This window comes from Frankliniella occidentalis, unplaced genomic scaffold (genome assembly GCF_000697945.3).
Source record: "Frankliniella occidentalis isolate FOCC.00 unplaced genomic scaffold, Focc_3.1 Scaffold25, whole genome shotgun sequence".
NCBI classification, from domain to species: domain Eukaryota; kingdom Metazoa; phylum Arthropoda; class Insecta; order Thysanoptera; family Thripidae; genus Frankliniella; species Frankliniella occidentalis.
Window position 1 is genome coordinate 1 of NW_026267155.1, and position 16,758 is coordinate 16,758.

The 16,758-nt window shown below is 55.2% G+C and overlaps 2 protein-coding genes across 7 annotated transcripts in view; one reads left to right on the plus strand and one right to left on the minus strand.

Annotated features, from left to right (window-relative positions):
- The first annotated feature begins 1,745 nt into the window (after positions 1–1,745).
- On the plus strand, positions 1,746–5,413 carry LOC113213725 (dynamin-1-like protein). Its single transcript, XM_026432866.2, has 12 exons — positions 1,746–1,915; positions 2,253–2,386; positions 2,463–2,601; positions 2,697–2,908; positions 2,992–3,202; positions 3,288–3,388; positions 3,545–3,691; positions 3,807–3,970; positions 4,054–4,411; positions 4,522–4,747; positions 4,890–5,095; positions 5,216–5,413. Exons 2-12 carry the CDS (start codon positions 2,285–2,287, stop codon positions 5,288–5,290), a joined length of 1,941 nt encoding a protein of 646 aa, XP_026288651.1. The 5' UTR covers positions 1,746–1,915; positions 2,253–2,284; the 3' UTR covers positions 5,291–5,413.
- A 319-nt stretch (positions 5,414–5,732) lies between these two features.
- Positions 5,733–16,758, minus strand: part of LOC113213726 (collagen alpha-1(I) chain-like) — a 40,047-nt gene continuing 29,021 nt past the window's right edge. For 5 of the 6 annotated variants that reach the window (XM_052265302.1, XM_052265299.1, XM_052265298.1 and 2 more), the window contains 27 exons: positions 14,846–14,992; positions 14,286–14,429; positions 13,999–14,127; positions 13,637–13,726; positions 13,468–13,544; positions 12,750–12,863; positions 12,382–12,639; positions 11,914–12,120; positions 11,657–11,755; positions 11,283–11,579; positions 10,992–11,208; positions 10,664–10,914; positions 10,218–10,379; positions 9,880–10,131; positions 9,710–9,800; positions 9,247–9,641; positions 8,770–8,968; positions 8,612–8,682; positions 8,016–8,231; positions 7,840–7,929; positions 7,616–7,741; positions 7,456–7,528; positions 7,188–7,384; positions 6,893–7,097; positions 6,640–6,812; positions 6,344–6,565; positions 5,733–6,253 (listed from right to left, as the gene is read on the minus strand). In XM_052265302.1, the coding sequence (XP_052121262.1) occupies positions 6,107–6,253; positions 6,344–6,565; positions 6,640–6,812; positions 6,893–7,097; positions 7,188–7,384; positions 7,456–7,528; positions 7,616–7,741; positions 7,840–7,929; positions 8,016–8,231; positions 8,612–8,682; positions 8,770–8,968; positions 9,247–9,641; positions 9,710–9,800; positions 9,880–10,131; positions 10,218–10,379; positions 10,664–10,914; positions 10,992–11,208; positions 11,283–11,579; positions 11,657–11,755; positions 11,914–12,120; positions 12,382–12,639; positions 12,750–12,863; positions 13,468–13,544; positions 13,637–13,726; positions 13,999–14,127; positions 14,286–14,429; positions 14,846–14,992 (4,649 nt within the window). In that variant the 3' untranslated portion in view covers positions 5,733–6,106. Of the gene's footprint in view, positions 6,254–6,343; positions 6,566–6,639; positions 6,813–6,892; positions 7,098–7,187; positions 7,385–7,455; positions 7,529–7,615; positions 7,742–7,839; positions 7,930–8,015; positions 8,232–8,611; positions 8,683–8,769; positions 8,969–9,246; positions 9,642–9,709; positions 9,801–9,879; positions 10,132–10,217; positions 10,380–10,663; positions 10,915–10,991; positions 11,209–11,282; positions 11,580–11,656; positions 11,756–11,913; positions 12,121–12,381; positions 12,640–12,749; positions 12,864–13,467; positions 13,545–13,636; positions 13,727–13,998; positions 14,128–14,285; positions 14,430–14,845; positions 14,993–16,381; positions 16,741–16,758 lie in introns of those variants that run through there. The other variant, XM_026432867.2, reaches the window with a different exon arrangement.

A 16,758-nucleotide genomic window follows, 5' to 3' on the forward strand; every position in this document is an offset into this window, starting at 1 on the left:
GTGTTTTTACGCGTAGATTCCATTTCTCCAAACAGACTTCAAGAAAAATTGAAACTAAAAGAGAAAAAGGCGAAAAACACTTTTTAGCCGTTTGTCCCATAAGACTTGCATGTTAACTTTGACGGGCCGGCGCAACCTTTTACTTGTGTCCAAAAAATCTGAAAAAAATACTTTTTTGCCTATTTTTGGACAGAGAACGAGATAGGACCCAGCCCCCTCGGCATTTAAATACTTTTGCGAAAATGAACGTATCTAGCCGTGCGCCCCCGACTTCTTTGTAATGTGTGGGTGACCTTCGGGTGAGTTGTGGCTGAGGGCCCAGTTGTGGCTCAGGGCGCCTGGAGGGTAGGCAATCCTTTCAAAAGCTGTTTGGGGCCCCCTGGGCCCCATTGCGTTGGTTTTTACGCATCCGGGGCCTTTCGGCTCGTCACGGACTATGTGCAGAGCACGTCCCTACCTTCTGGTTACTTCCTGAAGGCTTTGGATTTCATATTACCCGAAAAAGGGTGTTCTATAGTCGGGTCGGATTAAGCTGATTCTGGCCGCTGGGTTTGTGGCCACAATTTTGTGGCCACAAGTAGGGACGTGGGAACTGAGACCTCTTACCGCCCGAGCGCCGGCGGCCCGGCGTTCGCCACACTATCCGGCAACATCAGTAAGACGACGACACACGACACCCGTGATTATGTACCAGGGTGGCTGATTAACCCCGCGCACTTCTGTAGTTATCGCAAACGCACGAGCAGTGCGGGCGGGCTTGCCTATCGCCCCTGACCCACGGCGCCTTTGACCCGCACGTAGGAATGCGGTAACAACATAAAAGTGCGCTAGGTTAATCAGCCACCTGGTATTCCTTTTACACCATTCAAAACATTTGAAAGAGATTAAAACTTAACATTTTGTCACACAGGCCAGGACCTCCTGGACACACAGACCTGGTCTCAAGTCGACGAGCCGCAGTTGCTCAGTGCATGGCACTGGAGCCCGGCCGACGTGTTGCAGTGGCTCCGTCGGGTCCTGAGCCCGACGCCTGAGGATGTCTTTCAGTGCCTGGGGTTGCCGAGCGGGGCCGTGCTGTGCACCTTCACCAAAGAGGAGATCAAGAGACGGGTGGGAGACACGACCGGGGCTCTCGTTTACGACAAGCCTCTCGACGATTCAGACCAGTAAAGATAGGGATAGGGGTGGAAAAAATTAAATCCTACTTTCTGAAAACTGATTTCGGTTTAATAGACCTTCCTCTAAAACATACCTAAAGTCCGTGGTTGGGGAGGAGTCACGGCGGTGAGAGGGTGGCCAAGTCAGGCTAACCTTTGTTCAGCAAGCTTTAGGTCGTACATGAATGCGCCTAGAAATACATCCGAACAACTATATAGTTGCCTGATATCATGCTTGGCAAAAGTACCAATCTACCGTACCCCTTTGCGTCCGCTTTACCCAAAATGTTTACATATTTTGACTTGTATAGCCAAATCCCAAAATCCGTTACCCCCCCCCCCCCCCCCCCCCCCCCCCCTGAATCAAAGTTATGTAAACAACGCCCTGGAGGCCCTTGGTGAAGTTAAGGAAGGTTCGAAGATAGCCTACCTTGGACGTCGACACCGACAAAGCGCAGCTGCGCAGCATACGGTCGTTAAAACCCTTGTTGAAGTTGAAAGTTGAAGAAGATGCAGCATACAGCACAGCGCAGCGCGCACCTCGCGCACCGACCGACTCACGCACCACTCAGACTTCCTTCCTCCCTCCCTCCCCCTCCCCTCGTTTGAAAGCTGCGAGCGCCCGGGCCGCGGAGAGTTTTCAGTTCGGCTTGCGACTTGGTCGACGTGGTCGTGTTAGTGCCGTTCGTCGAGTGTTGCGTTAGTTGAGACTTGAATATATTGCTGCGCTGCACGCTTGTGTTTCTCAGAGCCAAAGGGTAAGCAGAATTAGTCCCCACCATGGTTACACCAAGCACCGCATCATGAGGCAGGCTAGGGTGGCGTGGGCGTGTTTCAATCATTCGTGACATGAAAGTGTGTTTCAAAATATCTAGTGCCGTGTAGTGCCGTGTCACAGACAAAGAGGAAAGAAAGCAGATCACAAAATAAATAGTGGCAAAGCGGAACAAGCTATTGTCCAAATCTCGTAACGAAAACCTAACCTCACTTGCTGCCTAGGGGAATAACCGGTGCCTGGGAAGAGAGAGGGGGGGGGGGGGAGCTCGTTAGTCAAACTCAGTTGTCAGTTGTGGGGCAAATATTTTTTTTTTTTAGGGAATTCAAAGACCCTTTTCCAAGTGTTCGACATGGACGACGTTATATTCTCCATTAACAACATCCAGGATCAATTCAAGGCCTTGAGTCAAAAGCCCGTGGACCTTCCTCAAATCGTTGTGGTGGGAAGCCAGGTACGTACAAAACACTTTTGATTCACAATCATGTTACCTTTTCCTTCTTTTCTTGAATAGTTTTATTGGCTTCCAGAGCACGGGAAAGAGCTCTGTATTGGAGTCGATTGTGCGCCGCTCCTTCCTACCTCGTGGAAAAGGCATTGTCACTCGTTGCCCTTTGATCTTACGACTGGTGAACTGTCCTATTGGTGACAGTTTACGTGAGAAGAGTGGTGAGTTATTTGGGACGAGAGATTTGGAAAATCTAGTGGAATTTTGACATGGAAACTCATATGATTTGAATTACACCTGTTAAAATTGTTTTTAGGTTCTTCTTATGATGAATGGGGAGAGTTTGATGGGGTTGTTGGGGAGGAACACACTGTTTACCCAATAACACAGATTGAAAGAGAAATTGAGCGAAGGACAGCAGCACTAGCTGGACAGAACAAAAACATTTCAAAAATTCCTATTGTTTTGAAGATTTTTTCTCCGTTTGTTCTGACACTAACACTTGTGGATTTGCCAGGCATCACAAAGGTATGTGCAAAATCAAACAACTCGTAAACTTAAAGTAAACTTGGAAATAGGAATAATGATGCTGTATTTTAAACCAAATGCAGGTGGCTGTTGGAGATCAGCCCGAAGACATAGAGGACCAGATTGTCAGCCTTATAAATGACTACATTCAAAATCCAAAGAGTATTATTTTAGCTGTAATAACTGCTAACACAGACATGACAACTAACGAGTGTCTGAAAATGGCAAGAAAGGTTGATCCTGATGGTGAACGCACAATAGCAGTAGTTACAAAACTAGATTTAATGGATAAAGGTAAATAGTAGCACATAAGAAGAATGATACTTTTTGTTGAGTAACAAGGGCCATAAAATAACTTTTGAAATTTCTCATTGTGAAGGAACTGATGCCACTGAAATTTTGAATGGAATGTGCATTCCTGTAAAACTTGGCATCATAGGTGTAGTTCTTAGGTCTCAAAAAGACGTTACTGATGAAAAGGTATGTTACATATCTTTAAATTCTATTAAATTACTGTATATTTTAGAGATTGGCGTTGGAGAGTTTATGAAGGAACGAGCAATACACCAAGGTCACCTAATGGAAATTTGAATTGCTTACTCCAATCTTTTAAATAAATATGTATATTTATTTCAGAGTATCGAAGATGCTATTAAAGATGAAGAAAATTTTCTGAGGAGCAATTACCCAGAGTTAGCCCATAAAAATGGAAGTGCATACCTTGCCCAAACCCTACAAACATTACTTATTAGGCACATTAAGACATGCCTTCCAGACATGAAGGTCGGTTTGTCAACCACTACATTTTATGTTTTTTTTTTGTATTGGTCTCAGGCAAATTCTCATTGTAAAACAAATGAAATTTTTAATTTGTGTTTCTGTTTGGTATCTTTTATAGGCAACTTTTGTCCAACGGCTGGAGGACTGCATTAGTATCCTGGATAAGTGTGGAGAGGAAATAGTGGATGATAAAGGTTCCTTGCACCATATGATAAGTATGTTTTCTCAATCATTCTGTAAGATGATGAAGGGAGAATGTGTGGATATAGACTCCATGTTTCTGTAAGTTCTCAATTAGTATTGGATATGTTATTTGCTTTTTGGATATACGTATTGATGATCGGCAACTGTCTCTCTTCTTCCAGGACTGGAGGAGCCAAACTTTGTTGTATTTTCAAAACCTTGGAGACTTCACTCATGTCTATGGTACCATGCCAGAAATATTCTACGGAAAAAGTTATCTTAACAATCAGGCAAACCAGTGGCCCGGAGCCACCAATGATATTTAGTGAACTAGCTTTTGAGGAATTAATGAGACCACTCATAAGAACCATGCGGCTGCCATCGAGGCTTTGTATTGAAAAAGTCTCTGATGAACTGAAGGAGGTGTGCCGTAAAAGCATTCCCAAGGATATCGGAACCAGATTTCCCAGGGCGGCAACTGAAATATCTTCCGTGGTGAATAGTATTATTGACGAATTAACAGAGAAAACAAAACAATTTGTAAGTATTCTCCTCAATCATTGAATCCAAATTTCATAAGGTTAAAATAGAACAAATTGAAGAATTATTGACTCTACAGAATATTGATTCCTCATTTTCTTCTCTTAAAGGTAGAACAGTCTATACTGATTGAAGAGACGCACATTACACATAGTCATTTTTTAAAATTTAAAAATGAATCTCTTCAAGCAATTTTAAAAGAAGATGACCAATCAAAGCTTAAAATTCCATTTACTAGTGACTACTACTTCAGCCAAAAAGCAAAATCTTCTGAGTACAATATAACTGAAATCCTGAAACCAACTATTCAAGACAGTAAGCATGTCATGGTGCTAGGTAAGTTGGCATGACTTCTGTTTTGTTACAAACTATCATATGTGCTAATAATATGTCGCAGCCGGGGCTTTAAACAGTACTCCACTGCTTCTTTGTGATAGATATTTGACTCTGTATTAATTTTCGTTTTTGGTGTTAACAGGTGACATGTTGAATGTTTACTATGGAGTAGTTGCAAACCGCATTCAGGACACTGTGACGAAGGCCACAATGACTTATTTGGTAAATGGCCTCCAAAATAATATGCCATTGGAACTAGCCGCCAAGCTGCAAGGTATGGCGAAAAAACTGTTCAAAGAGGAAGCTAATATAACATTCACCAGAAAGCAGAAGCAGAAGGAGTATATTGTAAGTTCATGGAAATACCCTTTTTTTCTTTTTTTTTTGGTCTCATGCTAAAGTGTTCTGTTTTTTTGTTTTTGTATTTTTGTCCTTCAAAGTTGATCAATTGTACTTTTTTGTTTCCAGGCATTGAAAAATTCCCTTAAAGAGTTGGATGCTCTGGACTATGAGATGACAAACAAATGTGAGTTAGAATTCTAGTACTTGTAAAAGGTGGGAAGAAAAGTGTTCTAGTTTGGTGAATCAACAAACAAGTTTCTTATTTATTTTGTCATAAATTTAAATGTGTGTAATCAATGTGATAAATTGGTGCATAGAATCTCCCTTTGTGTTTGGGTTTTTTACCAGATGATACCTTAAAACACCAACACTAACATGAATATCCATAAAGTTTTGTTAAGGTTTGAGCTAGGTTTAACTCTTCATAAGGAAAGAGAACCAAGCACAAGACCAGAAAACCACACTGTTTTACTTACGCTTATTCCTAGTTGCAGTGGACTTAAAAACCTTGATGTAATGTGCCCTCTACAGTTCCTTGCTGGGCACTGGCTTTAGCACCATTCTGGCACGCAACTCAGTTTCACTACATGTGGCACATTATCAGTGGGTTGTTTGGTTCTTAGTTGATTCATAGAGTAAAATGTTGTTTTTATCATAAAGTTTTAATTGCATGTACAAAATTACTAGAATCTCAATATTTTTGTTGTTGAATACTAGATGATGCAATCTTGGCCTATGAAATACACTTAACAATAGTAATATTTCTAATGGCAGTATCAAATAAAATCAAGCGAACTCAGATCATTGTTTGAGAATACAGTATGAGAGTTTTCAAAAAGTCTTCAATAAAACATTTAATTATTTAGAATGACAGTCTTATAGCCTAATGTAAAATTGTCACTTCTTTGTGCTTTTCTGGGGCACAATGAGCTATTCTCTCAGTCTGTCCTGAGCGGAGAGCAGTGAGTCGTCTGCTGTGCAAAGTCAGTCATTAGCAGACGACCTCGGCAGCCGAGGCTACCAGAAGCACACCGGCCCGACCTCCAGCCAGAAGCTCTGGCCCTCCTTGCCCACGTCCTTGACGGCCATGTCCAGCACTGGGAGGCGGATGGTCTTGTCCGTCCGGTAGGTCAGCACCGTCTTGGACCACTCGTGCTTGCGGTGCTGTACGACAAATACGGAGTGTCAGAAAAGGGAGGGGAGGGGGATGATTCTGAAACGGACGAAGACCAGCTCTACGCAGGGAGCGCTCACCTTGCAGCCGTCTTCCAGGACCTCGTAGCGGAAGCGCTGGTTGCCGCGGGCAGTGATCTCGGCGTCGTTGTAGGCGAGGAACTTGATGGCCTTGCGGAACGTGTTTTTGGCCTCGTCGTGGTACGCCACCGAGCCCTTGCAGTGGTACGTCAGGTTCTGCTGCGCGTTGGTCGTCAGCAGCTGCAGGAAGCCCAGCTGGTTGCTGTCCGACTTGTACGTCAGCTGCGGGCGAGACGTTCCCAGTATAGTACCTTGAGGCACGCGCTGCAGACCACTGCCTGCTCACCGACGCCTACCTTGATGCCGTCGTCCAGGTCGCCCAGCCAGACCTCCTGGTCGTCGCCGCGGTAGTTGACCTCGGGGGAGCGGCTGGGCTGCGGCACGACGCACGTCGCCCGCCTCTCCATGTCGCAGACGGCCAGGATGGCGTCGCGGGGGTCGCCGTCGTTGGGGTCGATCCAATACTCGCCTGCAAGGGGAAATAGGGGAAAGATGAGATGACGCCGGGGGGATCAAGTGGACGCTGACCTCGACCCGCAGTGCTCTGACCTGACGGCAGCTCGGGGTGCGCGGCGTGGAGGTCGCGGCACGTCCTGGCGGGCGCGTCCTTCTTGCCGTCCGGCCGGCGGAACCTCTCCAGGGACTCCTTGACGTGGTTGTAGGCCTTGAGCAGCAGCTCGCGCCGCTCCGCCTCGGACAGCTCCTTGCCGAAGATCCTGGGCGGCTCGTCCCCGCCCATCATCGGGTCGGGTCCCTGCAACGACAGCGTTAGAAACTCCAGGGTCTCTCCAGGAGGGTGAAAACTCCAGGGACCCTAGGCACCCCTCTCTGAGCGCTCCCCCACCTTGCTCTGCGACTGGCCCATGATGGCCGCCAGGGCCGCTGCGTCGTAGCCGATGGTCTCTCCTGGAGGCCCTGGAGGCCCCGGGGGTCCTGGATTTCCAGCGCTGCCGTGCGAGCCCGAGTCGCCGGGCGGCCCCCTGGGGCCGGGTGGCCCGGACAGGCCCTGAGGCCCGGGGCTGCCGTCGCGCCCGGGGCTACCTGCAGACGATAGCGTTATGGTGACTCTAAGGTTCAAGTACTTGTTCAGAGACCGGGATGAGTGCACATACCCCTCTGGCCTGGCTCGCCGTCCTTGCCTGGACTACCAGGCAGGCCCGCCATCCCCTTCTCGCCGTTCAACCCCTGCCGGTACATCGACATGAAGTGAGCAGACCTAACACATCAGTGGGGTAAGTTCATTTCTGAAGCAATCAGTACTGCGTCACTTACGGGTGTCCCAGGCAGTCCCTGCAAACCGATGAGCCCTCGGTGTCCCTTGGCTCCCTTAGGGCCCAGCTCGCCGCGCTCCCCCTTGCCGCCCTCGGGGCCCGGCGGACCCGGCTTGCCCCGGGGTCCCTGTGAACAAGAGCAGAGACGATTATATAGTGACGAACAAATCTGTGATTGCCATAATTCTTTTATTTCTTAACCATTATTTGTAGAGTGTGACTTACCAGCTGTCCCTCTGCCCCTGGCGGCCCCATCTCTCCTCGGAGGCCCCGCTCGCCGGGCGAGCCTGCGGGACCCTGCTGTCCGGGAGGACCCTGCAAAAGTCCAGGACGTATTTCAGTGCACGTCCCTGAAACCCGGCCAAGCAATGCTCAGGCTTACAAAAGAAATGTAAACGTACCGGAAGTCCTGGTGACCCTGGGTTGCCGGGGCCGCCCGCAGGACCGATCGGCCCTTTGTCTCCGGGCCGTCCGCTGATTCCAGGGGGTCCCATCTTTCCAGGAGGTCCCTCCGGTCCGTGTTCGCCGGTGGGGCCCGGGGGGCCGGGGGGCCCGCCCAGCCCGATAGGGCCGGGGGCACCCTCGGAGCCGGGCTTACCCGGCGGCCCTGACTCGCCCTGCGGTGACAGACGACGCCGTAAGAAACACTCCCACTGACTCGCCGTGCGCACTTTAAGTCGGACTCGCATCGGGCGGCTGTTTAGGGATCATCCAGAGGGTACGCCCGTCATTCGTCGTCGTATTCAGCCAAGCTCTCATAGCGCCTGATGGGTAGGCAATATGTTTCCTGCAGTGCATGCGTGTACTGCGGGATGGCCTACCCCGAGCCTCACAGGCGCTGAGCTATACCGTTATTCACCGAACTCATCTGAGAGGAAAACGGACGTATTTTCTGGACGGTCCCTATTTCCCCGCCCGCCTCCGTAGGCAGACTGCAGGCGGTATACAGTACGACTACGGCGAGGGGCGCAGCCAACCGAAGGGCCACTGGTCTCACCGAAGCACCGCGGAGTCCTCGTGCTCCCGGAGGTCCCGTAGGCCCCGGCAGTCCCGGCAGACCACGTTCACCTGCAAGACAACGGAAATGGTCTCGTTGAACACCCGCGCTGTCTCAGCTCCACCCTCCCCACTTCCACTGATTGTAACATCGCTTACCTGGGGACCCGTGCGGGCCGGCCTGGCCAGCTGGGCCTGGGGGGCCCTCGGACCCGGTGTCTCCCTTGGGGCCCTCGAGCCCGGGGGCGCCCTGCAGGCCCTGCGGCCCGGGGTTGCCCGGTCGGCCCATGTCGCCCGCCGTCCCCTTGATGCCGGGGACGCCCGCGGCACCGGGCGCGCCGGGGTTGCCCGGGTGACCCTGGACAGAGATTGCATTTCAGACCTCTCATCACATCAGTACTTAGGCAGCGAACATGTGTGTAGGTGGCATAGCAATAGCAATATTGAATTGAAAATGAGAATATCATGGCTGTTTATTTTTACTGCCGGGACATCTTATATGTTTTTCACTCTCATTCCCAGTTAGTACGGGGCTGAGAAAGACAACGACTGTAACAGTTTCTAGCCACGATATTCTCATTTTCAAGCGTTTTTCCGCGTTGTCAGTGTTGTCACGCACTTGCGCTAGGTACTCACCGCTAGCCCCTGCTCGCCGGGGCGGCCGGGCGGGCCCATGAGGCCGCTCTCCCCGCGCGGGCCCGTCTCCCCCCGGGCGCCCTTGGCCCCCGTCAGCCCCACCAGGCCCGGGGGGCCCTGCTCGCCGGGGATGCCGGACGGCCCGGGGTTGCCCTGCTCGCCCTTCATGCCGTTCATGCCGCGCTCGCCCTTGGACCCGGGCAGCCCGATGAGGCCCTGGGCGCCGGGGAAGCCGGGCGGCCCGGGGGTCCCGGACGGGCCCCGCTCACCGGGGGAGCCCGCCGCGCCGGACTCTCCGGGGGGCCCCGGCGGGCCGGTCTCACCGCGTTCCGCCGGCTCTCCCGGAGGACCCGGGGCGCCCTGGATACCCTGGGGACCGCGCTCGCCGGCGCGACCTGGAAACGAACGGAATGTGAGGAAAATATTCACTGAGTTAGGACAAAAGTAAGTTCCGGACACTTACCCGCGGGGCCCTCCGGCCCGATGGGACCCGTCGCTCCCCGCTCTCCTTTGTCTCCTGGAAGTCCAGGCAAGCCTCTGCCACCGGGGAGACCCTGCAACGGAACGGTTTGATTCAGGACGGAGAGGACGATCTGGAATCCGGACGCGACACTGGAGGGTGGAGAAACTCACCACCAAGCCCATGGGGCCCTGGTGCCCCTTGCTGCCCTTGGCTCCGGGCTGGCCAGGCTGTCCGTCAGCGCCCTGCGCGCCGGCCTCGCCCCTGGCTCCTGGAGTCCCTGGAGGGCCGACGGGGCCCCTCTCTCCGTGGAAACCCCGCTCTCCGCGGGAACCTGCCTGGCCCGGGGGACCTGGGGGACCCTGCACACCCGCCTCGCCGTCCTTTCCTGGAGAACCTGGATTTCCAGGCTGACCAGGGAGACCCTGTAAAAACACAATAACAGTTCCCGTCAGTATGTGCCACGTAAAATACCATTTAAGTGGAAACGTTACGTCACTTGTGTGCTAACCTGGAATCCAGTTGGCCCTGCTGGTCCGGGGGGACCTCGCTCTCCGTCTGCACCTGGAGGTCCTGGGGGACCCTGGACACCTGTAGCTCCGTCCTTGCCTGCGTCTCCGCGAGGTCCGGTGGGGCCCGGTGGCCCTGGCTCGCCGTCCTTGCCGGACTCACCCTGCAGGAGAGGCCGATAGAGTCACTCGACGGCGCCTGCGAATCTCGGGTAGGCAACCCAACGCGCACCGTGCTTGGGCAACCGGCCTACCTCACGGCTGCCTGGCACCCGCACTGGCTGGTTCTCGCCAGTGCTTTCGCGATCACTCTCTCTCTCTCCCTCGCTCGCTCTCTCCCCCTCGCTTCCCCTCCCTCTCTCTCACACACTCGCTCTCGCTCTCACTTTCACTCGCTCTCGCTCTCACTTTCACTCGCTCTCGCTCTCTCCCTCTCGCTCCCACTCACCGTCAGCCCCTTGTCTCCCGGCATGCCCATGGGCCCGGGCAGCCCCTGGAGTCCCTGCGGGCCCTGCTCGCCCGGCTTGCCGTCCGCGCCCTGGATGCCCCTCTCGCCGGGGTTGCCCGTCTTGCCCGGGGGGCCCGGCCGGCCCGCCGGCCCGCGCAGCCCCTGCAGCCCAGGCGTGCCCGGCCGGCCTGGCTCTCCAGACGCGCCCTTGAGCCCCTGGGGTCCCTGGGCGCCGCGATCACCAGACTGTCCTGCAAGGGAGACGTTCGTCGCGTCAGCAAACCTCCAACCTCCCGCCACCTCGACGTTCGTGTTCGCGCAGCTGTACCTTTGGGCCCGGGTGCGCCGTCCGGACCCGGAAGCCCCCGCTGCCCCGCCACGCCCCGTTCGCCGGGGGGCCCGCTGGGGCCCGTTGGCCCCCGCATCCCCCGCTTGCCCCGCTTGCCCTCGGGCCCCGCCGCCCCCGGAAGCCCGCGCTGCCCGAGGGCGCCAGTCTCCCCCTTCATGCCGGCCTCGCCCTTGAAGCCGCGCTCTCCAGGCGTGCCCTGGAAACAACAACGACAGCGGTGAGTCCACGGCACTAGGCGCCGCAACGCGCCGACCCTCTGCAGCGACCTACCGGTAGGCCCTTGACTCCAGGCTCTCCAGGACTGCCGTTGAGGCCGGGGGGGCCTCTCGCTCCAGGGAAGCCAGGCGGCCCCGCGATGCCGGGGGACCCGGAGCTTCCCTTGTCGCCGGGGCTGCCGTCCTTGCCGGAGGGCCCCTGGGGGCCAGTGTCTCCCGGTTGTCCAGGGCGCCCAGACTCACCCCGCGGGCCCTGGAGTCCAGAGCTGCCCTTCACCCCCTGCGCGCCCTGGTCGCCCTTGTTGCCAGGGCTGCCTGGGAAGCCCGGCGGCCCCGACTTGCCGACGGCACCCTGCACAGGAACAGAGTCAGATCAAGGTCGAGGTCCTTGTGTTCACCTCACCGACACGGTTCTGGACGACGTCATACCGGCTGTCCCGGAGGTCCGGCGGTCCCATCGATGCCTCTGATGCCAGGCGGTCCAGGGGGGCCCTCCCTGCCCCGCTCGCCACGCGGCCCGCCCGGGCCCTGGAGGGAACAAAACAAGTGCAGTCAGTCACCGGGACGTTAGGCCCCACAGGCCCGCAAAGTCGAAACAATAATCGGTGCGAAGCCCGGACAACTTTGAAACCACACCAAAACGACGCGGTTCCGACGCAACTTCGGTGTGGCGTGGCGATGCTCACCGTAGGTCCCGGTGGCCCGAGTGGCCCCGCCGTACCCGAGGCGCCCTTCTCCCCGGCCACGCCCTGCTCGCCCTTGGCGCCGTCCAAACCGGGGAAGCCGCGGTGCCCCTTGACCCCGGACAGCCCGGGCATGCCCGGAAGCCCCCGGGGGCCGGCGGGGCCCGCAGGCCCAGCCTGGCCGGCCTCGCCGTCCTCGCCAGCCTCACCCTGAGAAAGGAAATGCCCATTAATTTTATGAACACTCTATGTGAAAAAAACAATGCGTGAAAATGGGAACACCATTTTGGCGAATAATGTGAGCGAGTTTACACAAAGAAATTATTGTACAACCCCTAAAAAAATCGAAAAAAAAAACACAAGAAAATCAGAAGAAAGAAACAGTAAAGAAAATGAATTAAGGGCAAATAAGAGAAAACTGAAAAATCGGTGTGAAGTACCCCTCGGTGTTGTCCCTGCGCCGGTACTTACGTCCTTGCCCGGGAGCCCCGGCAGCCCCCTGGGCCCGGCCTGGCCCTGCGGTCCGACGGCGCCCACCTCGCCGGCCTCGCCGCGGATGCCCTGGAAGCCCTGCGGGCCCGCCGGCCCGGGTGGCCCCGGCGGCCCGCGCGGCCCCACCGGCCCGACCTGGGCCTGCAGGTACCGGAACGGGTCCGGGTAGCTGTTGGACGTGGGGCCCTTCTCGCTGCCCGCGGCCTGCGCCGCCAGCTCCTGGTAGTACGACGTCAGCTGCAACAGTCACGCCCACGTCAAACAACTGCGCTCCTCAGCTCTGCCCCTTTTCATTTTTTTCATTTTTTGGCGGGACCAAAACGACCGCTTGCTGGCTCTGCACTTACATCTGGCGCATGTCCGGGAGGCCCAGGACTTCCGGGTATTCCAGGCGTTCCAGGTTGACCGGGGAGGCCGCCGTCTCCTGGCCGTCCGGGCTCACCGCGCCAGCCAGGTTCGCCCTGTCGGCAAACAAATAATAGATGCATTATACAAAGTTATCTAGACGCAGTAAATGCTACACGCGGTAAAGTGGGTGTGGGTGTGGTTTTAGCATCGCATCAGTAGACGTGATCCCGCTGCACTCCGCTCCCCCCCCCCCTCTTCATTCTAGTCCACTGACCCGCGGACCACAGGCGCTCCCCCTTCCCCTTTTCCCCTCTCGGGCTCTGTGATTGCTTCTAATAGCGTTACAGTGTGTAACGAACACTCGGAGCAGCGACGCGAGCGTCGAGTATCACTTAGTGCTGGCGATGCAGTTCGCTGGGGTTGCGGGCCGGGCCGGGGCACGGGGGGCATGGTGAACTGTGACAGCAGCGTACACACACGCGAAGCACTTCAGTGCTTAGAAAGGGATCGTCCAGAAAGTGCGTCCGAGCTCGGCGCCTGCGAGAGTCGAGGTAGGCCACCCCGCAGTACACGCACGCACTGCTGACAGGATATTGCCTACCCACCAGGCGCTATGAGAGCTTTCATCGGCCGAACTGGCCCAAACTGGTCAGTTTTTGGAAGCGGCGAATGCCGGACGTACTTTCTGGATGCTCCCCTTGTGCAAGTAGTACTCACCCGGGGACCCTCCACCGTCACGGGCGGCGGCGGGTACGTCGGAGCCAGGGGGGTCACCGCCTTGGCCGTCACCTCGTCTGCCGAGAGAACCGCGGCAGGTATGAGTTGAGACGTTCAGCACGAGTTAGTTAGTTGTTTGTTTTTGGCTTTGGTATCGTTGGGCACTTACCGGCGCACACCGGACAGCACTGTCCCAACGGGATGTACTTGGCCGTCTCGCAGTCCAGGTCCACGCACACCACTCCGGTGCAGTGAGGCCCTGAAGGAAACCGGCGACAAACAGTTTGGAAACGTTAGGCCATGGCTGCAAGGAGGTCATCGACTTTGCTTTTGTTTTAAAAAAATCACACATTTGATTATTTTTTTACTTAAAAAGTAAGAGCATTGTGGCTATGCATTTTATGTGTCCAAGCACATTTGGTTGTCACTCCCATGGGAAATGCATTTACGAGCAAACAATCTTATCCACCATGTTCTCAGCCAACTTTCAACTTGTTCTTGCTCTATAGTGCGGCTGCACCTGCGCCCCACCTGCGTTGCAGTCGCCGCTCTGCGCGCACTGCACCCTCCCGCCCGTGCACACGCAGGCCGTGCAGGCGTCCGGCTTCCAGTCCTCGCCGTCCCGGTACCAGCGGCCCTCGAACGAGCACGAGCCCTCGACTGCAAAGAAGAAACGGCGTTTCAGTCAGTCGTCTGCTCGCCGTGCTCGCGTGTGGCCTGCTCTAGTCGGCCACGTTTAGATCAGGCAACGGCCGGGAACATGCGAATGTCGACAGTACATGATTGAAAAAGGATTGGGTCGGCCGGTATGGACTTACGCTCGGACGGGGGCTGCGGGGTGGTCCTCTCGGTGGTGAACTCATAGCGCGGCGTCCACGGCGAAGGTGTGGGCGTCCACGGCGACGGGGTGGGCGTCCAGGTCGGCGTCCACGGCGACGTGTACACTGGGCCACGCGTGCTGCCTGGAGCAGGACGAACCCCCGTGTGCAATTTTGTTTCCGAAATTTTAAAGAGGGGGATAGGTCCTTTTCTCACGGCCCATTCCTCTTTGGGGTCGACGGAGACCCGGCTGGGAAAATCTACCCGCATTGTATTCCCCAGGTTGAAATGAAGTACTGTGAAAACGTTACCTCAACCTCTTTTCTAACAAAATGAAATTCCAGTGCTTTGCCTGGGGATTTTAAGTTTACAGAAAAACATTCTCAAAATTAAAATTCATTTTTCTACATGCTTTTAATTTTTTCCGAAAACTTACATTTTTTCAATTTTTCCTGCAAATATTTCAAATTTTTCCATTTTTTTCCGGAGAAGTTTTAAGTTTTCTCGGAAAGATTTTCGTGTATTGAAATTCCTAGACGGCGCCGTTGGCTCAGCTCACCTGACGACGCGGTGCGCAGGTCCGTCTCCTCGGTGGGCCGCTCGTCCGGGGGCTGCGGCGTGGTCACGGGCGGCGGCGTGGGCGGCAGCAGCGGCGCCGGGGTGCCGGCGGCGGCGGGGCCCGCCGGGCCCGCCTCGCCCGCTCCACCTGCAGGTCAATAAGAACCGCACCGTCACGGACCTCTCTCTCTCATCCGCGATGCTGCGCCACCCGCACGCGCAGGGTGAGGGCCCGCCCCGTAGGGCCTCGCCCCACCCCGCTGCGCTCGCGCTGTGGCCCGGCTCCGTTTCACAAGTCTCTCGATAACGAAATCAAAGTCCAAAGACAATTATTACTTCCGACTCCCCTGGCCGCCTAGGGACGGCGTCACCGCGTCCACCAAATACGAATTTCCGGGTCAGGCGCGGGCCGACGACGACGACGACGAGCTTTGGGGGGCCTGATCGCGTATCGACCCCGAACGACATCGGCGGGACGTCGAAGATACGACGTTGCCGTTGCGGGTGCCTCGCAGAAAGAGAGACGGAGGAGGCGAAAACGTCGTAAAACATGTGCAGCGAAACCGAATACATAAAAGGCCTTCGAGTTTTTCACGCGGACGGGCGCTCCTCCCACGCCGCCCGCCCCGCCTCGCCCGAAGGGCCGCCCAGCAGCAGCAGCAGCTTATTTCGAGAGGAGATGACGATAGGAGGACCACTGATAAAACCAGACGCCTGTCCGCGTTGTGTCACGCGGAGCTCGCCAGCACGTGGTTGGTTTGGCGCGCGGCGGACGAGCGTAGGAACGACGTCGGAATCGTCGGAATCAATGCGAGACGTCGAAAAGACAGAATCGACGTCCAATGTCGGACTAGACGTCAGAAAGGCAGAATCGACACGTCCCAAAGATGTCGGAAAGACGCCGTAGTGGTGTAGAACAGACGTTGTCAAGGCGAAATCGACGTCGTGTTATCGATGTCGTTTTGACGGTCGGTTCATTTCACTGGGGCAACAACGCTACCGGCACCTTGAGTTGTCTTTTGCTACTGTGTCTAAGATAAAGTTCAAAACACTCAAACCGTTAACCAGCTACATTACACACAAACAATTCGTATAAAAACGGTCACCACAACTAGGGTTTAACGTTTACCCTACTCAGGAAAATGTAACACAAACGGTCTCCCGGGGTGCCCAACTGAATTAAGTTAGTCACTGGTAATCACCACTCTCCTCAGGGACTTTGTTGATTAAGACTTGCATTTTGTGCTCATCTTGACTAAATGCAGACGTGCATGTTGCACATGATGAATTTCTCTTTCTCATGGACAAAAAAAAGAACTTTCTGATTGAGTGTGCAGGTAAATCCGGCCTTGTATTCATTGACAATCTTTAGTAATCCCAGGTAATCATTGGCAGTCATTACTGTTTGGTAATCCGCTGTACACATTCATGTCGAGCTGGGCACCCCTACATCTCGTGTGCGGACATTCACACACTTGCCATGCCAACGACGACATTTAACTAAAGCGCGCGCACTGCCCCCGCCGCACTGCCTCACCGTTGCCGTCGTACTCGTTGTTCTCGGCGTCGTAGTCGTAGTAGTCCGGCGGGCTGTCGTAGTCGGCCGGCTGCGCGGGCTGCTGGCTCTGCACGCGCTTGGGGCCCTTCCTCTTCTTGCCGGCGCCGGCCGCCGCGCCCGCGCCGCCCAGCACCTCGGCCGCCACCAGCAGCGCGACGAGCAGCAGCGGCGCCAGGAGCGCCCGCGACGCCCTGCTCATGGTCGCCATCAGCGAGCGCGCATGTCGCCGCCGAACAAGCCTGCTGCTGAGCACCCCGTCCTCGCGTCGCTTCTGCCCGGCTCTGGGCGGCTCTGGGCGCCCCCCGGCAGCCCCCCGGCACCGCCGCCGCCAGCTGCGGCTGTGCGTGAGGGGGGGG